This window comes from Sceloporus occidentalis, unplaced genomic scaffold (assembly GCF_023333645.1).
Source record: "Sceloporus occidentalis isolate IW3139 unplaced genomic scaffold, rSceOcc1.0.p SCAF_8, whole genome shotgun sequence".
In the NCBI taxonomy this organism is placed as follows: Eukaryota; Metazoa; Chordata; class Lepidosauria; order Squamata; family Phrynosomatidae; genus Sceloporus; species Sceloporus occidentalis.
Window position 1 is genome coordinate 34,935,833 of NW_028316988.1, and position 27,767 is coordinate 34,963,599.

The window sequence follows — 27,767 nt, forward strand, 5'->3', positions numbered from 1 at the left end:
ACGACAATGCAGTCAGACCTCCATGGATTCAAGCATCCACAGCTTGAAAATATACCAAAAAATATGTAAATTTCAAAAAGCAAACCTTGATTTTGCTATTTTATATAAGGGACATAATTTGACCAGCCATTGTATTTAAAGGGACTTTGAACATCCACAGATTTTGGTATCCACAGGGGGTCTTGGAACCAAACCACAGTGGATACCAAGGCCCCACTGTAATAATAATAATAATAATAATAATAATAATAATAATAATTTACACAATAGTTTTCAGTTTGGAATATGTTAAAACATATCCTGCAAAATATATGTATATCTTTGGACTCTGTAGTTTATGTAACCCTGAAGCCAAACCTTTGACATCTGACCTCAGGTGTCCTCTGCAATATAAGTACTTTGGCTCTTGTTTGTCTCCGGCTTTGGTTAAAAAGCCCAGTCCCTTCCCCTTTGGGCTGAGAAATCCTTCTACTGTTTTTATTCACATGAAAACTGTAAAGCCCTTTGTTTATTAAAAAAAAAGAAATCACAGCAAGTAGGAAGTTTGTTTATGCCGGGAAATAAATATTTTAAGCCCCCTTCCCCATTCTCCAAATGCAGCCGGATAATTCATGATTTCCTGCCTTGCTCTTGTTGGCTTCCCAGGCGGGTGGGAAATTCACAGCCATTTTTGCAGGGTCCTTTCCGTTCCCTGGAAAGCAAACTTGGATTTTAAGAAGTTGTTGGGTTTTTTAAAAGCAGTTCTTTGTATACATTTGTAGATTAAGCAGGAACGGTGAGAAAGCGCTTACCCTTCCAAGTTTCACGGATGAAAATTTGGGATTTGCGAGGCCAAGTCACATCAGAGGCGTTTATTGCACATATGCTAATTTCAGCATTAATGAGAGATTAAAGTGCATTTAAAGCATCCCGCAAATGAAGCGAAAACGGCGAGTAATTGCACAAATAATTATCGCATGCAATTGCACAAATAAAATGACATTGGAAATGCAGTAGCCATGATTCTGGGTTCATCTTGTTGTTCTTGTTGTTGTTGTTGTGTGCCTTCATGTTGTTTCTAACTTATGGCAACCCACAGAGTTTTCTGGGCAAGATTTGTTTAGAGGAGGTTTGCCATTGCCTTCCCCGGAGGTTGAGAGTGTGTGACTTGCCCAAGGTCACCCAGTGGAGTTTTATGGCCAAGCTGGGAATCGAACTCTGGTCTCCAAAGTTGGACAACATTCAAACCACAATGCTCTCTGGGAGCATCTACATTGTAGAAATAATGCAGTTCAACACTACTGTAACTGCCATGACTCTATTCTGCACAATCCTGGGATCTGTAGGTTTGTGAGGTGGCAGCATCTGTTGTGGTCAAAGCTTAGAAAAGTTACTTCTTTTGCCTACAAGTAGCCACCTTGGCTGGGGATTTCTGGCTGTTGTAGTCCAAAAATGTAACTTTTCCAAGCTCTGGTTAGACTGTCAAAGTCTCTGGAAAAAATACTCCTATCGTTTGCACATCGCTGAAGGCGGGTTTCGGATGTGTTTTTCTAATAAAGTGTTCTCCTTCTCTATGGCAGCTGCACAAGAATGCAACAAGGTTTTAGCTTCTGCGAGAGTCTGGAGCCACAAAACCATAGCAATTTCCTATTAAGTAACAATTATGACTGCTTCGGTTCCCCCCTTTCCCAAAAAAAATTACATTTTGGTGGTTTCGCTGTCTTTAAATAGCTGCTATCGCTAAGTGCTACCCTGACATTACTGCTTCTTCTCCTCTTGCGGGAAGAGGAGGCAGGAAAAATAGACAACCCAATAATCAGCAAGTACTTTGGAACAATAAGCAGGGTGTTGTTGTTGTTGTGTGTGTTGTTTAAAAAAATAAATAAAGTTAATGACAATTTATCCAGCTGCAAGAGTTTAAGCGGCACATCCTCTTCCGTCCTCTTTGCCAAACCAGCGCGGCGGAAAGAAGATTGTCACCCACTTTGGAGGCACACGACTTTAAAAGGACACAAATCAGTTCAAGGCAGGGTTGTGTAGTGTGTGTGTGTGTGTGTGTGTTCTGGCAAAGGAACACTGGGACCTTTGGGACACCCACGCAGTATGGTCTTGCATGGGACCGTGCCACTTTGGAACGCAAGGTCGCCAATGGGGTGGGCAAATTTGGAGGGCCAAGAGGGTGTTTTCATCCCATCCCGACTTGCAGAGTTTGCACCAACTCCAAACACATGCCTTCCAACACTGGGACATGTGTGTCTAAGAAACACCAGAGTGTGGTCAAGATGACAAAAGTTATTAGTGAGGAAGGAAACACAAGCTAGGAGGGACTGCAGCAGTTTGCTTTTTCCTGAGCCTTCAGGGGAGGGCACAGTTCCCTCCCTGCTCTTCCCCTCTTCCTCCTGCAGATAGCAAATTATGGTTAACCCTTCACATTTGCAGGTTTGATTATTTGTGGATTTTATTAATATGTTCTCTCTAGGAAGCTCTAGGTCAGTGATGGCAAACGTTATGGCATGCATGCCAGAGGTGGCACTGAGAACCCTCTCTGTGAGCACATGTGCCGTCGCCCAAGCACAGAGTTTGCCAGAGTTTGTTACTAGAAAGCAAGAGGAACATGGCACTTTGCAATAAATAAGTGGGTTTTGAGTTGCAATTTGGGCACTCGACCTCTAAAATGTTCACCATCACTGCTCTAGGTCCTCCAGTGCATCTCTGCTGGACACTGATCATAGAGTTGTTCTGGAGGACCAAGAGATTACTAGAGAAAACACTTCTCTAGCCATTTGTAGGTCCTCCGGTGTGATTCTAAGGTCAAATTCCAGCATCCCAACAGGCCATTTACTTTAAATCTGTTATATGTACTTTTTATTTGTTATATGTACCATACATGACAATTTTGTTCCTCTGAGGATGAGAGAGTGGGACTTGACCAAAGTCATCCAGGACCGAGCAGGGATTTGAATCCCAGTCTTCAAAGTCACACTCCAACGCTCATCTATCTGCACCATGCTGGTTCTCATACCTCACAATGTGTTACCTTATCTTCTACAATGCACACAAAGCAACGTTTATATAATCTAAGAACATCACAGCCTCTTTGGTAGAACTTCACACTTTGCTGGGATGGAACAGGAGCTCAGCCAAAGAGACTGGTGCCACCTTGCAGACAAATGTGTTTTATTTGGCATCAGCGTTCGTGGATTCCAGCCCATGAGCTGTCGTCTACCAAAGCCGATGCCAGATAACACTTTAAGGTGTTGCAGGACTCTTTGCTGTTGGAGATGTAACATAGCAATGCACCCAGTCCCTGGTTTTTCCTCCCCATAATATTAATTTTCATACCAGTTTACCTGGAGGGGTGAGAAGACTGAGAGGTGACATGATAACTATCTTCTAATATTTGAAGGGATGTCATATGGAGGATGGAACAAGCTTGTTTTCTTTAAGATTTTATAGTTTTACTGTTTCAATCTATGTACTTAGGACAAGAGGCTACTGTAAGAAGAGTATATGAAGAAACAGAATGTTTCCAAATTGGCACAGAGGTCAGGCAAGGCTGCATTTTATCACCCTATCTGCTCAACTTGTATGCAGAAAATATCATATGTAGAGTAGGTTTAGACACAGAAAGAGAAGTGAAGATAGGAGGATGGAACATCAACCATCTAATATATGCAGACGACACCATGCTACTAGTTGAAATCAACACAGACATGGAACAATCGCTACAGAAAGTCAAAGAAGAAAGCGCAAAGGCGGTTTAACTAACGTTAAACATAAAAACAAAAATAATGCCCATGGAGGATTTACATAAATTCATCCTAGATGATGTGGAAATTGAAATAGTTCAAAATTTCCCCTGCCTTGGATCAAACATTGATCAGAATGGAGACTGCAGTCAAGACATTAGAAGAAGATTAGGAATGGGAAGGGCAGCCATGAAAGAACTAGACAAGATCTTAAAGTGCAAAGATATGCAACTGAGCACTCATCCAAGCCATAGTATTCCCTATCACCATGCACAGATATGGGAACTGGACAGGGAAGAAATCAGATAGTAAGAAAATCAATTCATTTGAGATATGGCGCTGGAAAAGAGTGCTGAGGAAGACTGCACTACAGGTGGATTGATTTAATGAAGGAAGCCATGGCTACTGCCCTGAATTTGCAAGACCTGAACTGTGCTGTTGGTGACCAGGGGCCTTGGAGGTCTCCCATTCATAGGCTTGACTTGAGAACAATTAACAGTATCATCTATAAATGACCCAAAGCAAAGGATGCTCAGAGTGTTAACTATGAGCCATTATTATTATTATTATTATTATTATTATTATTATTATTAACCTTTATTTATAAAGCGCTGTAAATTTAATTTAAATTAATGTAAATTAACACCTCACTAAATACAGTAAATGAACACTTCCTCATCCTCTAGTTGTTCTAGGCCTAAATCCAATTGATTTCCTCCCAACCACAGCAAATCCACTGAATCAACAAGATTTGTCTATGTGTTGACTCACCATTCGATAATTGACTCTCTGGGTTTACTCAGGTTGGGACTAACCAATAGAATAGATGCCTTCAATTGCAAATCCCAGAATTCCTAACTACCAGCCATGTTCTCTCAGACTGATGGGAACTATAGTCCCAAATCCTAGAGGGTATGCAGTTGGGGAAGGCTGTGGTAAGAGATGAGGATGCATCTCCTTAGGAAAGGCATTATACAGCCTTGGAACCACTATCAAAGAGGCCCTGTCTCTTGTACTGACCCACCCTAAAGTAGAACCTCTAATCCAGCATTTGTAGGGCTGAATAAGTATGTTAGAAAGGAAACAGCTTGAGAAACTGTGGTCCCATCCAGGCTTTGAATCCATCCCATAAGAAGGGCTTATCCCAAACCATGTGCCTAACCCTGAGCCACATCTGATCCCATACATAGTGCCACATGGTGCTTGGAGTTGTAAATGCCTAAGATAAAAGGATGAACTGAGACCAACAAGAGGCATTGGGCTATCCCCCTCCTGGGTAAAAAGTGACCCCCTCAAAAGGTCTAAAGCCACAAACCTACAGCAAGGAAGTGAAGCTTAGCTTTATATCAATGGTAGCTAGCTATTGCCCAACTCCACTTTAGCATCATAGAATCCTGGAGTTGGAAGAGACCCCAAGGGCCATCCAATCCAACCCCCTGCCATGCAGGAAGACACAATCCAAGCACTCCAAACAGATGGCCATCCATCCTTGGCTTAAAAAACTCCAAAGAAGGAGACTCCATCACTATCCAAGGCATCACTTTCCACCAAATAAATCTTCCTACTGTTTAGATGGAATCTCTTTTCCTTGTGGATGAACTGCAGTGCTGTGCAACTAGATGTACATGTGTATCTGTGTTAGGGTTGCCAGTCCAGGATCATCCCAGGCCCTGAGGATTCTGGGCTAAATCTTGAAACCAAGGGACAGCACCTGGTGATAGCATTAAGCATTATCCATTAAGTGCCAAGCATAGTTGCTCAGCCTTGTCATTCGCACATATAGAGAGAGACATGCAGAGAACATGTCTTCCTATCTGAAAATCAGGGGAGAATTCTGAGTAAAAGGGGCTTTTCCTAGATTAAGGTGAAGAGAAGGGTGTATTCCTTCTCACCCACTTAAGGATATGGGATAAGGAACATTTAATCTAACCTGCTTGATTCTGGGCTGGTGGGTGCAGAGCAGAGTGGAAGGTGAGTTCTGGCTTTGGAGCAACTGGGAAGGAGAAAGAGGAAGCAAACTAAGTAAATGCAGTTGGCCCTCCACATTTGTGGCTTTGGCTTTTGCGGATTTGATTATTTGGGTTTTGATTACTATGTTCTCTCTAGGAATCTCTAGGTCTTCCAGCACAATTCTGCCAGAAGTTGACCATAGAGTTGCGCTGAAGAACCTAGAAGTTGCTAGAGAAAACACTTCTTTAGGCATTCATAGGTTCTCCAGCATGATTCTATGATCAACTGCTGGCAGATGTTGACTACAGAGTTGCACTGGAGGACCTCGGAGGTTCCTAGAGTGATGTTCTTTTCAGTATAAAGAATAGTGGAGGTTTTATTTGTGGTTTTTCCACATTCATGGAAACCCAGCAAATGTGGAGACGTAACTGTAGATAGACCCTTGGAGACTCTTTGCAAGCTGCAGCAACAAAGGAACTAAGCCTTGCAAATTGTAGCAAGAGGCGGCTCTACTAGGTGAGCTGCGGATTAACACAGAGCCCTTTCCTCTTGCCTGGAATTCAGCCCACCCAACCTGGAGAATTTGCAACTGTAATTCCCACCTGGAGACAAGCCACTCAAACTGGAGAGTCAGGGCCAAGCCCTGAAATCTGGCAACCTTCGCGTGTGTACACAGCATGCAACTTTGCACAACGGCGTTACATGAGCAAGTCCATTTCTGGGACCCCAAACTGAGAACAGACGTTCTGCACTGGAGAGAAATGCCAAAGTGCTTCTGTCACAGAACTTACACATGCGCAAGACCGCCATAGGATTCTGGATGCCATGTTTTGCTAGCAAAACCCCAATGCTGTTGATCAATAATCAAAGGCGACTCTTTCCTTTTAAGGATCACTTCTCCCACCCCAAAGATTCCCCCTTCTTAAATTAAGCCCAAATAACAAAACTAATGACCTGAAAGCATTAAAATTGCGTGGGCTGTGGAGGGCTTCTTTCAAAGGCAGGGTTCCCTTTGGAGTCTGCCAAGGCAAAATATATAAATAAATAATAAAAAAGAAGTCTGAATTAATATTTATACTCTTCTGGGGCACATAGTTCTCCTTTAATTTAGTCTGCATGACTGAAAAGAATTTAATAAAAAAAAAACGTTCCAAGGGCTGTGCCGAAATTCCCGGCATATTTTTCCATAAGCTGTTTTGGACGAGGATCAAGCGGAGAGATTGGAAAGAGCTGATAATGGGTCTGCAGCTAAAACAATACTCAGGAATTGCAAGGAAAATTGAAAATGAAGGAGGGACTCAAGATGAGACATAGGGCCAAAGGTGGGCTGAAGGAAGGGGACTTTTTCTTTGCTGGAGGGAGAATATAGAAATCTTGAACCATCTATGCATTATATTCACCTCTTTGATGTGCCATCCTTTTCAGTCATAGCTGGAACAAGACATTGGCTGAGGATGATAGAAGCTCTAACCTAAAAACTGCAGAGCAGCAACTTAAAGGCTCAAAAATAACAACAACTTTGAAGAAAAGGGCCTAAATACCTTAAAGGTACCAGATCCTGTCTGAATTTGGAAGCTACGGAGGGTCAGCTTTGTTTAGTTCTTGGATAGGAGACCATTAACAAATACCAGGTACTATAAAGAGCCAGTGTTGCCTAAGAAAACCCTGCAAAAATCCACAAAAAACCAAAACCCTGCAAAATTTATGGGGCCGCCATAAATCGACAGGTGGCTTGAAGGTACATCCACACACAGCCTTGAAGGTAATTCCTTTATTCTCCATCCGGGACCCAAGACTGAAGTGAGGCATTTCCCCCAAGAGGCGACTGTCCTCTTCGAAGCCCCCCAAAGGAGGTGCCAAGCTGTTGATGAAAGGCAAATTTGCCAGGCAAAGCCTGTGACTAAGCCTGAGCCAGGGACCTTGAAAGCGATAACGCTACTCAAACAGAAAGAGAGAGTCTTAAACGGTAATAAGAGGATTGTTTTAAGGAGCAGGCTTCCCAACCCATTTGAGCTTCCAACTGTTAGCAGAGGAATTAAAAGGAGGCCTAATTATATCCAAAGTTTCGGATCCGCAGGGCCAGGGTCAGGTCTGTGAAGATCAAAGATAGGGGGGGCAAGTAGAAAGAGATGCCGATGCCATGGCACATTCCATATTCATGGACCCCACCTGTCCGACCCAAGCTCTTGGCTTGCAGGCCATGCTCTTTTTGGGAGGAGGAGAACTAGTTTGCAAAGGGGAGGGGAGGAGGTATTGCAAAGCTGTGTTAAGACAACAGTTCAGTACATTCAAGGCAATTAGTTAATGCCACAAGCAGGACCTAGATGAACCGTCACCCAACAGTGGATCAGGTCCAAGATGACAACCTCATTCACCCCCCACTCTTTAGACCAGAGATCCTTTCACACTACATGGTTATAACACTGTGATTCCCATCGATTTTTGTGGGGTTTTGGGGCTCTGTGGCCATGTTCTAGAAGAGTTTATTCCTGAGGTTTGGGCAGCATCTGTGGCTGGCATCTTCAGAGAATGAGGGCATGGAAGAAAGTTGAGTGTATACACACACACACACACTGTGTGACCCTGGGTTGGGAGGAGTGATTTCCATGAGGCCTTGTCATCAGCAACAGAACAATACACAGATTAACATGGAAATCACTCTTTCCAACCTAGTCTCTCTCTCTCTCTCTCACACACACACAAAACACTATGGATACCGGCCATGAAAGCCTTCGACTTCACTCTGTGATTCCCCTTTAGTACGTCATGACTTTAAACAGCCTATCGACCAGGGTTCAATTCCTCACACGGCAGTGGAAACCCACTGGGTGACCTTGGGTGGGTCACACTCTCTCAGCCCCAGAAAATCCTTGACAGGTTTGCCTTAGGGTCACCGTAAGTAGGAAATAATTTGAAGACACACAACAGTAACAAAACCACCTTGAATCCCAAACGTCATCGTCATCAGCAGCAGCATATCAAAAACAGCAGCAGCAGCAGCCTTTGCCCCTTGACAACAGAAAACTGGGCCAAAGCTAAAAAAATGAAATTCAACACAGAGAAATGTAAGGTACTGCACTTAGGGCAGAAAAATGAAATGCACAGATATAGGATGGAGGACACCTGGCTGAACAAGACTACATGTGAAAGAGATCTAGGAATCTAAGTAGACCATAAGTTGAACATGAGTCAACAGTGCGATGCGGCAGCTAACAAGGCCAATGCGATTTTAGGCTGCATCAAATAGAAGTATAGTATCTAGATCAAGGGAAGTAATACTGCCACTCTATTCTGCTCTGGTCAGGCCCCACCTGGCATATTGTGTCCAGTTCTGGGCACCACAATTTAAAAAGGACATTAAGAAACTGGAGCATGTCCAAAGGAGGGCGACTAAAATGGTGAAGGGTATGGAAACCATGTCCTATGAGGAACGACTTAGGGAGCTGGGGATGTTTAGCCTGGAGAAGAGAAGGTTAAGAGGTGATATGATAGCCTGTTTAAATATTTGAAGGGAATGTCATATTGAGGAGGGAGCAAGCTTGTTTTCTGCTGCTCCAGAGACTAGGACCAGGAACAATGGATGCAAGCTACAGGAAAAGAGATTCCAGCTCAACATTAGGAGGAACTTCCTGACAGTAATGGCTGTTCAACAGTGGAACAAACTCCCTTGGAGAGTGGTGGAGCCTCCTTCTTTGGAGGTCTTCAAACAGAGGCTGGATGGCCATCTGTCGGGGATGCTTTGATTGTGATTTCCTGCATGGCAGGGGTTTGGACTGGATGGCCCTTACGATCTCTTCCAACTCTACGATTCTATGATTCTAGGAGCAAAAAGAATTTGATTTTTTTTAAGAATAAGCCCAACTTTTTGACCCCCAGGGAGCCTGAAGCCCTCAAAAATGATCCCAGGGGTCACAAAATGGTCCTCTGGGCCACAAAAACAGCCCATACTTAGCCTGTCCCTACTCTAAATGGCTTCTGCTTCCCTTCCAATCCCTCCTGAGTCTGTTTACTTAATTAACACCTTTTTGGGTTGTTTGCTGCACATTTGGCCAAAGGATTATTTTTATCTCCCCTGGTCCCCCCTTCTTTGCATTCAGATGCTAAGACTCATTTCCCCAAAGAAAAAACAAAGGGCAATTTGCAGAGGACGGAAGCTTGCTCTGATTTCCAGGAAAGTTCCTTCTCTCAGCTGTTTCTGCTAAATGGCTGCTCCATCCTCAGAACCTCCCTTCTGCGTCCTTCCTGCGTTCTGCAATGAATGCTATTTGGGGCTTGTTTTCGAAATCCAGTCGGAGAAGGGACCACTTCCAAAGATGGACCAGCAGCAGTGGCTTCCAAGTCAAGGGTGCGGCGAATCCACTCCATGTTTTATACTAAAAAGAGGTTAGCCTCATCTGTATAACAGTCCTCTTTCAGATTTGAGGTAGGCCATACAATAGGCTATCCTAACATAGCCTCAAAATAAAGTTTAGCGTCTTGGATCACTCTTTTAAAGGAATAAAACCCACAGTGGATACTCCACACCTTTCCCAAGGAATTTTGGGGACTGGTTTCTTTGGAATGGAGACAAATGTGAACCTCTTGAGCACTTCTTTGGATGCTCTCCATCTTGCACACCCCTCTTTTGTCCTCCCCAAAGGAAACCTCTTCCTGATGCCATTCTATCAGCTTCTGCTCCTGGTTTTCTGCTCCTGCGTTTCAAGGCCTCATTCCATCCCCATCACTCAAGGCTGGCAACTGTGCATCCCTGTCCAAATTTGGCATCGTATAGGCATGTGCAGGGCTGAGGTCTTTGGATTTACAGCTTTTGCAAAATGTGCATGGTGGGTGGGGGCTTGCACACAGTCTCGCCCCAAAGACACCAAGGAAGCCACAACAGTTGTGGGCTCAAAGGAGAACAGCCAAAGAACAAGGCTAGAAGAATAAATACAGGAACCTGGAACCCAACCACACTGATCAGTTATAACAGTATGATTCCATTTTTAACAGCCACAGAAATGTCCTGTGAAATCCTAGGATTTGAAGTTTAAGGAGGAGTGTCTAGGGCTTCATCTGCACTGCAGAAATAATCCAGTTTGACACCACTTTAACTGCCATGGGGTTGTGACACCACGAGTTATGACATCAGGTGACACCAACCCTAGTGACACCATCATCATCATTTGTATCCCATTCTTTTCCCAGAACTGGGACTCAATTAAAAGAACAGTACAGTATTAAAAGAACCAGACAGACCACTAGTAACTGTACAGACTTAGTTTTGTGCCACCCTAATTCTTTGAAACATCCTTCTGAAAGAGGAAAAGCAAATTGGGAGCTTTGTAGGCAGAGCAGAGCAGAGGGTTCGAAATGTTCAGTCTCACTGAAAATGTCAAAGGGAATGGGATGACTTTCTGCAATTAAAAAAAGGCACGACATGTTCAGACTCAATTACACGGTAGCAGCCCAAGTCTGTCACATTTCTCCTGATTTAACTGTCCCAGCCGTATCCATATTAATTGCCCCTTCCATATGGATTGGAAATCTGTGAGTGAGCGCATTTACGCACGCCTCCAAACCCTATGCTTGTTTCCCAAGCAGGAAAACAAAGGAAGCATAAAGTCATTCGTCTTTAAATACAAGGTTTCCCCATCTTGCAGAGCTATAGATTACACCATGTCCTTAAAAATAAGCAAATACAAATGGAGAAGAGGCTGATAAGTTCCCAAACACATTTATCACAGCAGAGAAAGCATCCGCCTATCTTCGTGCTGAACAGCCTGCAAGAGAAATGAGGAAAGCCTTCGGTGGATCAGATTTCCCATTTGACTATTTAATAATGTCACCTAGATAGGGCTGGCCCATAGAATTATTGATGTGTTTCCCGAAATCTTCCCACCAACACACCTACCTTCCATCCCCATCTTGGTAAATGAGGCATCAAGAAACTTGGGAGTTTTGTTTTCTTTTTAAAAGAAAATTAAGACCAGTCACTGCAAACATATTCACACAGTTATAGGGCTTTGATGCCACTTTTACTGCAATTCTGGGGAACTGGGATTTGTAGTTTTTTCTGGTTCTTAGAATTCTATGCCAGAAGGTGGTAAAACCCATGTAACTCCAGCTTTAAAAGAATTGCACTGGCTGCTAATAACAGTGGCCCTTGGTATCTGCTGGAGTTTGGTTCCAAGACCCCTTATAGATACCAAAATCAATGGATTCTCAAGTCCCATTATATACAGTGGGGTAGTAAAATGGTGTCCCTTGTATAAAATGGCAAAATCAAACTTTGCTTTTTGGAATGTATATTTTTCTGAATATTTCCAAGTCATAGACAGTTGAATCTGTAGATATGGAGGGCTGACTGTCCCTTTCTGGTCTGAATTCAAAGTGCTGATAGTGAGATTTGGACTGAGACCTCAATACTTGAAGGAGCACCTCTCCATACAGCACATTCCCAAGATTTATGGTCTGCTGTAGAGGTCTTTCTTTGCATCCCATCCATCAGAGTAATCGGATGTGCGAAGACATGGGGAAAGGCCTTTAACTCCTTATGAATTATAAGAAAATGGGTGTGTGAGTGTGTTTTATCACCTGCCGATCAGTTTCACTATGGGTTTGATTCTGAACTTTTCTCCAAGATGCCAAACCTAACTGGGGTCAGGTTGGCAAAGCTCCTTTAAAGTTCCTACTGAAACCATGAATGGAAAACTACCAAGATGAGAACCACCAGCCACCTCATATTTTCCCACCTTCTAGTCCAGCCGTTCCCAAACTATGTTCTTCTAAGTGTTTTAGACTTCTATTCCCAGAGTTCTTGACTATGGGCCAAGCTGACTATGGCTTCTGGGAGCTGAAGTCCAAAACTCTTGGAGGATCAAAATTTGGGAACACAGTTCAACCTCTCCGGTTTCTGAAAAAAGGAGGCAACAGCTCGGGAAAAGGACAGGTTGCTTACCTGTAACAGTATTTCTTCGAGTGGTCATCTGCGAATACATACAAATGGGTTTCACTGCGCCTGCGCAGTGCTGTTCGGAAACTTCTGGAATCACTAGGCAAAGTTCACTTTGCAACATATAGAAACTTTTTGGCGGTAACCCCGCCCACCCGTTATAAGGCCCCTGCCTTCCCGCTCTTTCCCCAGTTCCGCAATTTTTCCGCCAAGCAGGCGATGGAAAGAGCCAATAAGAGCAGGACACTGAGGGGATGGACGGGTGGGATTTGTATGTATTCGCAGATGACCACTCGAAGAAATACTGTTACAGGTAAGCAACCTGTCCTTCTTCTTCGTGGTCTCTGCGAATCATACAAATGGGTTTAGACTGACAAGCTTAGGTATGCGGCGGAGGGAGTGTCCTGAAACCAAAGCTATGGTAACCAAGGTATATTATTGACACAATAAAAACCTTGAACCATAAAAGAGTCAGTCTTTGTTTGTGCACAAACACCTCAACACAGCCATAACATTGCAGAACCTGAGAAGGGAACGTAAGGTCATGCAAGACCAATCCCATGGCAATTTGTGCAAACTAACATTCAACAGGAATGTAAAAACAGTGGCATAATTTACATGACCTTGTAAAGAAACATCATCAGTGGTGCAACCAATGCAACCCTGAGACCAACACAGCCCTCCCGAAAGCTGCGTCTAGGATGGCCCTGGTGTCCAGCCTGTAATGCCTTATGAAAGTCAGAGGCTGGGACCAGACAACAGTCTTGCAGACATCCTCTAAGGGAATCCCCGACAGAGATGCTGAGGATTGTGACACTGCCCTTGTGGAGTGTGACCGAGCCCTGTCAGGGAGTGGTTACCCAACAGTTCATAGCAGAGGCAGATGGTACCAGCCACCCATTGGAAAAAACTCTGCGCGGACACAGGCAACCTCTTCATTGGTTCCGAGTAGCACAGAGAGGATCTCTCGGACCGACTGGAGGCAGCGGTTATGTCCAAGTGAAAAACCAGCGCCTTCCTGGCATCAAGAGAGTGCAGGCTTCACTCTGCGTCCAAAGTCGGGCTGGACGCCGGAGTAGGCAACACAATGTCTTGGCCCATGTGGGAAGCAGGCAGTACTTTGGGCAAGAAAGTAATGTCTGACCGGAGGACTACCTAATCCTTGTAAACTTAAGGAAGGGCTGGTCCCTCCGCAAGGCACAGAGGTCGCCCGCACAGCGGGCAGAGGTGATGACCCCTAGGAAGGCAGTCTTCCAAGTCAACAATCTCAAGTCCATCGTGGCCATCGGTTCAAAAGGCTTGGATTGAAGAGCGGACAACACCGCCTCCAGGCTTCCAGCTGGTAGCAGTACTGACCCAAGGGGGTGCAGGTTGGCACATCTCCTAAGAGGGTGCAGGTTGGCACATCTCCTAAGGAACCTCTACAAGGAAGGGGCTAAGCCTCCTCCACTCAATGGCATAGGACCGCTGGGTGTATGGTTTCTGCATAGGCAGGGTCACAGTCCTCACCGCATCAGGCAGTGAGGCTAGGGCTGGATTCTCCAGACCACCAGCGGCAGGCTCTCGATGTCCGGGTGGAGGATCTGGCCGTCCTGGATCGACAGCAGGTCCAGACGGAAGTTGAGGCGGAGGGAGCATCTCTTGGATGGAGAAGAGACGCGAACCAGGGATGCCACGGTTACCACGGAGCGATGAGGATCACATCCGATTGGTTCGTTGTCATCTTGGACACCACCCTGATGATGAGAGGGAAGGGAGGAAAGGCGTAGAGCAGCTCTCCCATCCAAAGGAAGGCGAACGCGGCTCGGAGGGATCCGTCCATTCGCCTCCTGGAGCAGAACTGGGGACAGTGGCTGTTCCATTCGGTCGCAAAGAAATCGACTTGGGGAGTCCCCCACCGGTCGAACAGGTCGCTGACCATCTCCGGATGGAGCCTCTACTCGTGGCACCGGAGGAGATCTGGTTAGGCAATCCGCCAGGTCACTGTCCTCTCCTGGCAGGTGAATTGCGTAGAGGAGCATCTGTCTCTGGATGAACCAGCTCCAGACGCGCAGAATGAACTCGAGCAGGGTCCTGGATCTAGAGTCTCCCTGCTTGTTGATGTAATGCATCACAGTGGTGCCGTCTGTTCTCAGGAGGACCACCTTGTCCGCGACAGCAGATTTGAATGCCCTCAACGCCTTGTCGGCTTCCAGCATTTCCAACGTGTTGATGTGGAAACGTTTGTCCCGGGCGGACCACTTGTCCTTGACAACAAGGTCGAGCAGGTGGGCGCCCCAGCCTTCCAGGGGAACATCTGTTGTCAAAGTCAGTTGAGGCTGGGGTTGCTGGAAGGGCATTTTGATGGAGACGTTGAAGCAAGCCAACAACCATCTCAGAGAAGCGGCCATTGGCCTCAGTACCGTGAGATACCTGGTCGGGGAGTCCTCCATCAGTCTGAAGACTGAGTGGACCGAGAGGAAACAGGCCTGAAGGGGGTGGAGGCGAAGCCTTGCCCACGGCGTCACGAACGTTGTCAACGCCATGTGGCCTAGGGCTACCTGGACGTCTCACCTTTCTGTGGGAGATGTAAGGCTTAGTGAAGCTCCCAACGCCTGAAAGGGTCCGGAGGGGGAAGGTCGGAGCATCCTTCAGAGTCGGGGATGGCCCCGATGAACTTAGCCTGCCTGGCTGGTGTGTAGCGGCTTTTCCTCGGAGGCAATCAGGCCGAGGGGCGCCCAGGGTGCAAGGCGAATGGGACTGTCTCCTGGTAATCCCACTGTGAGTTGGCGGCAACAACAGTCGCCGAGATATGAAAGACTCTGTAACCCCTCTGATGGAGGTATACCACCACTGGAGCCATGCACTTTGTGAGGGCCCTCGGGGCCGTGGCTAGGCTGAAGGGAAGTACGTTGCAGTGGTACGCAGTGAAGCTGACGGCGAAGGCGAGGGATCTCCGGTGGGACTCTCGACTTCCGATGTGGAAGTGGGCTTCCCCCAGGTCGAATATCGCGAACCACCGGCCCTGGTGGAGTAGAGGCCAAATAGAGGCCAAGGTTACCATCCGGAACCGGCGGTAGTGGGAAAGCCTCAAGATGTCTGAGAACCGGAGGGGAGGGAGACGAAGTGCGGAGGAACCCCTCGGGTTCTCTTTTTCCCCCGGTCGGTATCCTGATGGCGGGACTTCCGATACCGGGGGGGGTGTGTGTGTGTGTTGCGACGGCCAGAGGAGGAAGACTGAGAGGGGTAACGCTACCTCTGGGAGTCCTGCTGCTGAGACTGTCGGTCTTGCTGGAAAGACCGATGCGACCGACCTTGGGGCTGCCACGGTCGCTGTCTCTTCCGGCCGGGCGAGATGGAGGCCGACGACATCCCGTGGTTCTTGGCCGCTGCCTTCATCCTGAAATTGCGGTTCAGGCGCTCGTCGGTCTCAGCGTGACAGAGACCAGAGCCGTGAAGTGGCATGTCCTCAATAGCTGTTCTGACGTTGGTGTTCAGGTCAGATCAATGCAGCCATGCATGTCGGCACAGAGCCATCTGAAGGTCTGCTGTGTCCCTTCGACTATCGCCGAATTTTGTTTGGGGTGGCCGGTCAACCAGAAACCGCTGGATGGAGAGATCTGGTACAGGGATTCAATCCTGCGGGACGATCTCACCAAGGAGGCCGGCACCTCTCAGGGCCGCCTGACGAAGGTCTCCAGGGACGGCAGCAGCGGGATGGATGGCGGGGACGGTACACGGCCGTGCACCCTGTGTTCGACTGGGTCGTGAGCTTTCTCCTCGGGGAGGAAAAGCCCAATGTCCAGGGACCCTGGCATCTTGATGATGTGTTCGTTGAAAGAGCGGCCATCACCGGTGGGAAAAGAAGGCTCGAGGTGATGCAACCTCTGAGGAGAAGCCTGGATGGAGGCCTCATCGTCTGATGGGTCCTCCGAACATGACAAGATTTCTGGCTCAGAGGCGGTGTCTGATGCCAGTGGGAGATCCAGCACCTGGACTCACGTGGGGGACGCGTCGGAAGCTGAAAGCTGCCGATTCCAGAGCGGGCCGCTACGGCTCGGATGTTGAAGCCCTCGCATGCGACACTGGGGGCTTTCCTCTGTCAGGGGCCATAAGACGGAGATTCAGCCTCGTGAATCTTCTGAAGGATCCTCATCAGACGGTTCATCCTCGCCTGAGTGAACAGTCAGAGGGAAGGACGCCCTCCATGAAGGTCTGGCCATCTCCGCATTGACGCGGACAAATTCCACAGTCGAAGGCAGCGGGGAGTCGATTGTGGAAACCGCATACGATGCCGGCGACTCCCTCGGGCGAGAAGAAACCGGAGTCGGAGTCCTTTTGGCTGGAGAGCGTGTCTTGTGCGAAGCGCGCTCCTCGCCCCTGGAGGACGCCACTGACTCACCTGGTACCGGGTGGATTCGGGCCTCTTGGGCATGGAGTCGTCCAAAGCCCCCTCAGAGTGCCTCTTCTTAGAGGATCCCGGCATCTCGCCCCGCTCCTCGGGGAGGGGGGAAGGGATTGACCGGCAGGTCTGACAGGACAATGATCCCTGAAGGCTGAGGCTTGGTCGCCCTGCCCTCGTCCTCCGGTGCGGTGTTCATTGATGGCACCCAGGGTGCCCCCATCTTGGGCGGCTTGGAGGCGTGTCGGGACGCCTTCGATGATGCCTTCGACGACGCCTTGGAGGATGGGACCGGCACGGCCAGGGCCTCCGCATCTGCTCGTTCCTTCGAGCACGAAGCCTCCGAGGATGCCTTCATCCCGGACTTGGCCTTGGGACCGGCACGGCCAGGGCCTCCGCATCCGCTCGTTTCTTCGAGCACGAAGCCTCCGAGGATGCCTTCATCCCGGACTTGGCCTTGGGCTCGAAACCCTCAGTCCTGGGCGTTATGTGGGGGCACTTGGAGGGTCTGTTGGTGGCGCTGGGTTTGAATGAACCATGGGCCACATCTGCTCGATCCTTCGAGCGCGAGCCCTCCGAGGACGCCTTTGTCCCGGGCTCCATCCTGGGCTCGGAACCCTCGGTCCCTGACGTATGTGGGGCGCTTGGAGGGTTTGTTGGTGGCACTGGGTTTGAATGAACCACGGGCCACATCCGCTCGATCCTTCGAGCGCGAGCCCTCCGGGGATGCCTTCCTCCCGGACTCCGTCCTGGGCTCGGAACCCTCAGTCCCCGACGTTATGTGGGGGCGCTTGGAGGGTTTGTTGGTGGCACTGGGTTTGAATGAACCACGGGCCACATCCGCTCGATCCTTCGAGCGCGAGCCCTCCGGGGATGCCTTCCTCCCGGACTCCGTCTTGGGCTCGGAACCCTCAGTCCCCGACGTTATGTGGGGGCGCTTGGAGGGTTTGTTGGTGGCACTGGGTTTGAATGAACCACGGGCCACATCCGCTCGATCCTTCGAGCGCGAGCCCTCCGGGGATGCCTTCCTCCCGGACTCCGTCTTGGGCTCGGAACCCTCAGTCCCCGACGTTATGTGGGGGCGCTTGGAGGGTTTGTTGGTGGCACTGGGTTTGAATGAACCACGGGCCACATCCGCTCGATCCTTCGAGCGCGAGCCCTCCAGGGACGCCCTCCTCCTGGACTCTGTCCTGGGCTCGAAACCTTCAGTCTCCGACGTTTTGTGGGGGCGCTCGGAGGGTTTGCTGGTGGCACTGGGTCTGAATGAACCACTGGCCACATCGGCGGTGGTGGAAGATTCAGCCACTGGTGGGCAGACACCACGCTGGACACGCTGGCCCGGGAAGAAGAAGCAGGCGGCGTAGCCGAGGGAGCCGACGATGAAGAGAGGGGCCCCCCCATGGGTCTTGCCCTGGTCGATGGCCAAAGTCAGCCAGGACTCACAATTCTTCCGAGCCTGCGAAGAGAGGGGCTTGCAGAGTGGACAAGTCTTCGGATCGTGGTCCTTTCCCGGATGCACCTTGTCTCCGCAACGTCACACTTTGAAAGGTGCTGGAGACCTTTCCGAAGAAACAAAAGCGGAGGGAAAGTCCAAATAGAGGTCAACAAGCTGAGAGTCCGAAGTTATCAGGGGCGGGAGACAACGAATGGTCAAAAACACAGTGATTCCAATCAAGCTAAAGAGCGAGCGAAGTTCCCTGAAGCAGCTAGCGCGGCGGAAAAAAGGAACTGGGGAAAGAGCGGGAAGGCAGGGGCCTTATAACGGGTGGGCGGGGTTACCGCCAAAAAGTTTCTATATGTTGCAAAGTGAACTTTGCCTAGTGATTCCAGAAGTTTCCGAACAGCACTGCGCAGGCGCAGTGAAACCCATTTGTATGATTCGCAGAGACCACGAAGAAGCAGCTCATATCCCATTAACAAAATTAATCTCGAAGACGCTACCGGATTCAAGCCACATCTGCCTCTTATCAGCTTCCCAGAACAAACCCATTGCCAGATTTCAGATTCCCACGCATTTCTGGCTGAAGAACATGCAATATGTTTTGGGTTGCGCCTGTCTGCATGTTTTCTTTATTTTCTCTCTCTCTTTTGTAAACAAAGGATGGATTCTGCACACTAAAGTTATAAATCGGTTCACCTCCCTCCCAAAGATCTGTCGAGATAGGGAAAGAGTTTGAAACATTTCCAAGTACAGGGGCTGGAGCATAACCTCGGAGCGAAAAACCATTTCCCTTCCAAAAACCTCTTCAACCTGCTAATGAGCTTTCCTGCCTAATTCAATCTCTTTTCCAGAGCCATTGACTGAAGATGACTTATGAATTGCAAATTGTGGAAACTGTGCATTTGGCGGCATTGGATCGCCGTCCGTAGCAGTTAAACTCTACCTTCGCTCTTTGCTTCTTTCTCCTCTGTGCCTTGTGTTATCTCTCTCCAACCTCAGCCATTGAGCGCCTCCCCTTAGATTACCTTCTGATGTTATAATTATTTTCTCCAAGGCTGGTAATTAGGGAGCGAGGCTCCCAGTTGAAATAAATACATTACCTCTTGCTGAGAAGGAGGTCCTGGGACTTAATAGTCTAATAGCTGAAAGGATGGACGTTTCTTTGGCTCCGGTCCTAAACCTAATGAAATCGACATACTTTTCGCTTGAAATTGGGCTCGGTTCCAGATCAGTTCGAGGCGGAGGAGGGAAGGGGCTGTGCTTTTTCTTTCTTGTCTTCTCTCCTGTCTGGTTCCCTACATATTTTTGTCCCAATTTTATCTTGCCCCGCCAGAACTTATCTGCAAATGAAGCAGAGGAGGACGAAAGAGTCCTCCAAGTAATTTTAATCCCTCCAAGGAAGGGAGGGAGGGAGGAACTGAACTTCATGGGAAGAAGAAAAATTAAGATTGAAATGAGTTGAGATGTTACAGAACACATCCTAACCTGTACCTTTTCAGTACTTCCACCAGAGCACAGGGTGGCGCTATAGCCTGGATGGTGCTATGGCGCTATGGCGCAGATGGTGGTATAGACCGAAATATACCGTATATACCTGACTATAAGTCAACCTCATGTATAAGTCAAGGGCAGGTTTTGGGGCCAATCTTATGAATTTTGATAAGATAAAATTTAGGATTGCATAGTATTTTGCCATAGCAGCTAAAAGTAGGATAATAGTGCTACAACTGTGTAATGTGAGAGGGCACTTGATATTCCCTGGCCATGTCCCTTCCAAAGTACCAACCAGCCCTGACCCTGATTAGCTTCTAAAGCCAGATGAAATCTGGTGCCTTCAGGGGATCTAGGTGGATTACCAAGCATTATCCAAAAAGAACCCGAAATAAAAATGGGAAGTGAGAACCAGGTAAGTTTCAGTTGAAAATACGGTTGTGAGGCCCACCTTTGATTCTTTTTGGGAATATGGCCACTCACCTGATTGATGTGCTTTAGCTTGTCAATGATCTGGCTAATCATAGGTTCGGGGCCTTTCGCCTTGACTTCATGGTTGCCACCTTGGGGTCTACCTCCGTTCCTCGTAGCCTGGCGACTGTACCTAATAATAACGATAGAAAGATCCAGGTAAGCAACATCGATCGGTTCAGATGAATGTTAACCAAAGTGCTCCATGTGAAAAACCTTTTCCAGATTCTGGTTGCTTGCTGGACAGGGGATGTCAGAAGAAAAAGGGAGTTCAAGGGTCTCACCTAAAGGAATTTCTGAGTCATTTGGGGGAGGGGAGATGTTGTCCTAAAAGAGTTAAAAATGAAACACAGATGTTGAGAGAGGAACCAAGTTCTACCAGGTTCTCACAGCAGTTTTGGGGCTTGATAACTATTCCCTTGGCGCCATCTTGCGGAATCACTGCCATGGTGCACTGCATGCAATACCAGATCCTTATTGTTGCTGTTGTTGTGAGCATTCAAGTCATTTCTGATTTATGGGATTTTCTTGCCAAGGTGCATTCAGAGGGGATTTGCCCTTGAGGCTGAGACAGTGTAGTTCCATGGATGAGCGGGGATTCAAACCCTGGTCTCCAGAATCACAGTCCAACACTCACAATGCTATACCACACTGCCTCTCAATACTTCCTCATGCCTTCTATGAATTATCTGTTTTTGTGAGTTACCTTCCTATACCTTTGCAAAAGCCAGTTCAACCAGTACAGGAAAAACATGTGCATCTGTTTGGTGCAAATGAAAAAAGTTAGCAATCACTGCAGGAGGAGAAATTGGGGTCAAGAAAGCAGTCAGTAACTTTCCAAGAGGTATGAGAATGTATAAAGGATCTGGCCATTTGTGAATAATCTCTTAAAATAAGGGCTGGGAATAAATATATTAATCCAGTTATTGCATTAAAACACCATGAAAAATCAAAAGCATTCAAAAGCATAATAAAATTAAACACATAGCACGCATGCGCCACAAGAAAAACGACTCCCTGCAGCCAGTTAATCACTAAAGACTTGTTTGGATAAAAAAGTATTTGCTTGCCATAGAAAGGACTGCAGAGAGGGAACCAGCCTCCCAGATTTATGTCTCCTTCCCAGACATGTTTGGAACAATGGTGGCTTTTGGGAATATATATATATATATATATATATATATATATAAAAGCTTTGAATGGTTGAATCCGTGAATGTAGATCCATAGATATGGAGGGCCAGGTGTATATGTTGAACAGGATGGTGGACAGAAGTGAGCACTGACAGACCCCATGGCATTGAATAGTACCACCACTTTCTAAATTTACTTCTCTAAGGACCAGCACATCTGTAGAACTGTGCCTCCAAATCCCATCCCAGCAAGATATCATGGTTGATAGTCCCGAAATCCATAGAATGATCCATCACAACTAAGGACACACTTTCCCTGTCCAGTTCTTGATGCTGGTGATCCACTAAGATGACCAGAGCTCTCTGCATCCCACAGCTAGGACTGAAGCCAGATTGGAATGGAGCTAGAGTGGTTCTCAACCTTTGGTCTTCCAGATGTTTTGGACTTCAGTTCCCCAAATTGTTGACAGTTGGCCAAGCTAGATGGGGCTTTTGGGAGTTGAGGTCCAAAACATCTGGAAGACCAAAGGTTGAGAACCATTGTATTTCATCCAAGAATTCCTGGAGGTGGGAAGCTACCACATGCTCTAGATCAGCGGTTCCCAAACTCTGGTCCTCTTGGTATTTTGGACCTCAGTTCCGAGAAGCCATGGCCACTTTGGAGGTTAAGTCCAAAACATCTGGAGGAACAGAGTTTGGGAACCACTACTCTAGCACTCTAATACACGCATACACACACCTGTATTATATCTCAACAGGAGGTAAACAAACTTTCTTTTGCTGCTTCAAGCAAGTAGCACAAAGTGAAGGCTTTAAAGAAACCCCTGGTGAGCCGCCGTATATGACTGTGTTTGGCAGTGTACAAGTTTCTACCCGTGTTTGCAAGGCAAGATGGAAATCACATGAAAAAAGAACCCAAATGTCTGCCAAGCAAGACTCTGCGGGAGGGCTCACCTCTCCTTCTGCCTTGTTTGCTTATGACATAAAACCCCAGACACACTATGCTGGCAATCAAAAGAAAATTGCAAGCCCATCCCACTCCAGATGCAAAGCAAAGCGAGGATTTTGCAGAACGCAGCCACGTCTTCCAAGGAATAAGAGAATAAAGGGAGATTTAAGATACATTTCTGCTCATATGCAGGGTGTTTTTTATTTTAGTTGTGTTATTTTTTGCATGCTGTCGGGAAACAGGAGCACATTCCCAAACCGCAGCACTTTTGCAGAACATGCTTTTTTTTAAAAAGGAGAAAAATTCTCCCAAAAGGCAACCATGTCTGTCATCTTATTCAGAAGAGACTTTAAAAGAATAAACCAGCCCAAAGCTGCTTAGGAAAACTTTGTGAAACTGAACATGTAATAGGATTTGAAGATTTAAGAGCTGAGAAAATCCTGACACTGTGTAAAATCCTTCAATTAGAGGGAAAGAAAACATTCCCAAAGACTAATAGCCTTTGAACATAGATTTGGAAACAGGCGAAGGGCGTTGTCGTAAGGCCCTTACTATTTAATCGTGGTTTGCTTTGCTTTCAGCGCCTAACAACATTTCGCCTTTAATACCGCTTTAATAACAGCTTCTTCTGTTCTTTAACACCTCCGATACAAATTTCTCCCAACAGTTATGCCATTTCACAGCAAAGGCCTCAAGCAGCCTACAGAGATAGGTGCGGAAAACTCACTTTCTTTGGGATATAGCTCTATGATGTAACTCAGGACTAGCTTCCATGTAAGTGCATTATGCGAACTGCTGCAGAATTTTGCACATTTGCACCCAACGGTGAATTGTCTTCACTCTCCTGTGCAAATTTGCATCTATTAGCATCTATGCACCCTTCCACTGCTAAAAATGCACAGCCATATGGATAGGCACACATGCAATAATGCACATTTCTGTGGATTTCCGTGGATACGTCAGTAAAAAAATGTGAAGGCTTTTACTACAGAATTAAAGAATTTTTTTGGGGGGGGAGGTGCAGAAAGTCTGAATTCCTGTGAACCAGATGTCATAAGTGCAAAAGAGGACAAGGCACCATATAGGACATTCAAGAAAATATAGGATACAGTCGCTCCTCCGTTTCCACACGGATCCATTCCAGAAATGGAAATCTGCCAATATTCAAGCCCCATTGCTTTGAATGGTGGCGTGCCTTCGCAGGCACCTGCGCATATGTGCCACAGGCACACACCCCATTTTATATCCCTCCATTTGCCCCTTACGCATAATCGAGAGACGCAGATTTGAAGTCCACACAAACAGAGCAACAAATGTATAACCAAATAAAAGCTAAAAGCTCTAATATAAATTCATGCTTCTTAATCCTGCTCAAAATGGAGGAAATTTCAGAATTCCTCCTGGAGAGAACGTTGAAATGTAGGAAGGATCCTGGAAAAGGAGGGCGTTTGGTCAAAGCTGTCTTGGGGGACATTTTAACTATGCTTTTTAGGGGAGGTGGGTCATTTTAGGCCCAGGAGGGGGCTTTTTTAAAAACCTTAAGTAAACTGGAAGTGACTTCCCATCGCATCTTGTTTTGAAAAAGGTGCTGTGCAAATTGGACACTATTTGCTAATCCATAAAAGCTCTAATAAAAGGTCATGTTTTGATATTTAGTGCAGAAATCATGCCGCCAATTGTGCTTCTAAGGGCAGGGCACTGCCTACATTTTCCACTACTTGAGTTATTTATTTGATATCATCTTGCAAATCTTTTCCTTGGGAGCTACTGAAATATTGAGGAGGTTGTCTTGGGTGCAGATTGTCCTCTGCAGAAAGACAAGTGTACCATGAATGCAAGGACTCATGTCGAGATGCAGTTATGGCAGAAGCGAAATTAAAACAAAATCCCTGGAGCCAAGCATTATAAAGGGAAAAGAAGGAAAAATAGGAATTTTTGTTCACCTTTCAACCACTTCTTGGCCATTCCAGCAAACGGTATTGTTCTGGATGGTGGAACTGTGGCTGCAGATATACTCTGGAAGACTGCTGTAGAAACTGCTGTGCGCTCTCAGTTTAGCGATGAGTTCCCTGCAAAGAAAGAATCCAACAAATCAAAGAGATGCCAGCAAAACTCACTTGTAAGCATGTCTCAAGAAGAGATAGGAGACTGAGGCTGCATCTGCACTGGAGAATTAATGCACTTTGACACCATTTTAACTGCTATGGCTCCATGCTATGGAATTCTTGTAGGTTTTGGAGATACTTGGTCTTCTCTCTGAGAGCGCGCTGGTGCCAAAACAAACTATAAATCACAGGAATTCATAGGAAGGAGCCATCGAGAGTAAAGCAGAGTTAAATCATTACTTCTGCTAGTAATGTGGCATAGTCTGCGTATCTTAGATTGTGAATATTCCTTCTTCCTATCTTTACTTCTCCTTTTTCTGAGTCTAAGCCTGCTCTTCGTATGATATTTTCCACATACAAGTTGAACAAACAGGGAGATAAAATGCAGCCTTGGCTGACCCTTTTGATGATTGAGAACTATTTCCACCATAAGTCAGAAACAATGTGAAACAACTTGAAGGCACACAACAACAACAACAACAACAATTGGTTCTTTATTCTCATCTCATCATACAACTGAAAGCATTTGGCAAACCAAGCAAGAGGTTAGTTGTGCTCTATCTCTACACTTATCTTTCTGCGGTCAGCTACTCTGGGGTTGCACAAAGTGATTGTAGTGGTTTCCAATTTAAATGTGGTTTTCTGGGCTAGATGCTTTGGGAATCCTCCTTTTCCTATTTTGACTGATCTGGGCTGGAAGGCATTGTAATGTTTGCAGCTTTCTGTGGGTTTTTTGGACTATGTGGCTGCGTTCTGGAAGAATTTATTCCTGATGTTTCAGCTGCGTCTGTGGCTGGCATCTTCAGAGTTTTGTGCCATAGAAGTGTGTGCAGTATATATACCACAGACACTTAGGGAGGTACTCTTGCCAATGTCCTGATATGCTTCTTCACAATTGACAAACATGGTTTCTTAGCACCATTGCTACTTAGCTAAGTATTTAGTCCAAAAATCCAGTCTTTATTGTACAGTTACAGACCATGAGCTAAGTATATGTAAAGTTATATTACTGTATAAACTGATGTGTAAGTCTAGAAGTTTTAGTCAAAAAATTGATCCCAAAAACCTAAGTCATCTTATCCATGGGTCAATATAGATACTGTAATTACTGTACTTTAATAACCAAAATTGTAATCTGTCCTGGAATTACTAGCCCTTCTCTATTCTCTCATCCATCCAGCCTTTATTTTGAGCAGTTATACCTGCTAGAATTATGTAATTCTTTGCCATTGTTTACCTATGCATCATCCTTTAGATCCTTTTTTACATGCCCCTAGATTTAATCCTCAATTTATCCATGGGTCATATCAAAAGCCATAATTTGGACCCCAAAACCTGCCCATGAGGTCTACTTACAGTCAAGTACATACAGTAAATCAAGTATAGGATTACGGTAGTTATTTCTGTCTAAGTAACAAAGCTTTCGCATAGGAGCAATCTTAAAATGAATCCATCTTAAAATGAATTGTAATGTTTGAATTCTACCACTTGGTGGTGCTAGAAGACCATTCCAGCATTGGATTGGACCTATTGCAAAGAGCAACTGGGGGGAAAGAGCATCATGGCTCCATCACGCCAACCAATCGCACAAAGAGAGGAGGATTCAAACTGCTGAAACAAAACCCAAGGGTGTTGCCCAGCGTGCCTTGAAGACCACTGCATTCACTGCATAGAAAGGAGGAAGGAAGGGGCCTGTTAGTCTGGAGGTGTCAAAGCCACAAATTCCCTGAAAATTAGTTCTCTCGAAGCAGGAAACTTTTCCGAGGCAAATTATATCATTTAGTGTGCAACTGTGCCGAGAAACCATGTGGCTCTCCTAACAGGGGATGGGAGGGGGCTCAAGCCTAGGGTTGCTATATTCCAGCCCTCCTACCCAGGCAACTAATTTGCAAATTATGAATAATTATAATTATGCATATTATTCATTTCCATTCAATTATGCAAATTCAACATATTAATCATTGCACTTTTCCCACCATTATGTTTCAGCCTTAGAACCAGTACTAAGCTAAGAGCTCTCTTTTTCTTCCTTTTCCTCCAGCTGGTATGCAAGAGCCAGCAGAGTTTAGCGGTTTCAGCTTCGGACTATGACTCTGGAGTCCAGAAATCCATCAGTGGATTTCTGCCCTTATGATGGGGAGAATATCTTTATTGGCCATCCGAAATGCACAATATACTTGTTGCAAGCTTTCAAAGCTCCATGGGCTTCTTCTTCATCAGGCAAGAGGTTACAAACCAAACAGGAGAAAAAAAACACAATTGGAGATGTTAGTCAGATGCCTGCATGTTGTTCCAGTCCTTAGTAAAAATGTTATGATGGGGAGGAGATATTTTGTGCAAGCAGGTAGATACCTCCTCCTTCTGGCCATGCAGCAACAGGGAGATTTGCAAAGTACCAGGAAATTTAAAGTCCATTTGCATCTCAACAGGGACCCCTCTTTTGCAACACTGGGGACCAGAGTTCAAATCCCTGCTTGGCCATGAAACCCACTGGGGGACCTTGGGCAATGCACACAATCTCAGCCTCAGAGGATGGCAATAGCAAACCCCCTCTGAAAAAACTTGCAAAAAAACATCGTACTAAGGGCCTTAGAGTCACCATAAATCAGAAACAATGGCACACAACAACAACAACAACGTGTGGTGTGTGTCTGTGTGTGTAGCAGGTGCTAGTCTTCCACCATTCCCTAGTCTTCCTCAGTTGCCCAGCTCTGCTCTCCAAGTTTGCTCCACAAGCATATTCTACGGTTGGTTGGTTGCCATTTTCCTCCACCAGTATTTCCTGTTGTTTATTTCCGCAGGCGGCTCAAGGCAGTAAATCCCATTCAGTCTGAAGTAAACTATTATAAAGATTAGTTATGAGCTGTAAAAAGGACCCGGCTGGGGGCCAGCAGAACAAACAGAAGCACTGAAATGCTACCATTGGGAATCCTCATCTCTCTGGCTCTCGCTCTTCGATAAAATAAAAAACGTCCAGGTTTCCCCCTATAATCAGATTCCTGGAGATGGCACACAGAGAAACAAAAGAGAGAACCAAGATGAAATGTGGATGCTTCATTTGTACGCGTGTGTGTGTGTGTGTGTGTGTGTGTGTCTTAAACTCTGCAATCTTCATGAGGAGTAACACAACACACCCACCGAGAGAATCCTGCAAGGACATCCATCCAGCTCCAGCAATAAACCGAGTC

The 27,767-nt window shown here is 46.3% G+C and overlaps 1 protein-coding gene across 1 annotated transcript in view; it reads right to left on the minus strand.

The window, feature by feature from the left end:
* Window positions 1-27,767, minus strand: part of GPC3 (glypican 3) — a 132,144-nt gene that overhangs the window by 20,020 nt on the left and 84,357 nt on the right. Inside the window, exons 5-6 of the mRNA XM_089537132.1 lie at window positions 24,418-24,543; window positions 20,406-20,526 (exon numbers count right to left, since the gene is read on the minus strand). Of these exons, the coding sequence (XP_089393258.1) occupies window positions 20,406-20,526; window positions 24,418-24,543 (247 nt within the window). The remainder of the gene's footprint in view (window positions 1-20,405; window positions 20,527-24,417; window positions 24,544-27,767) is intronic.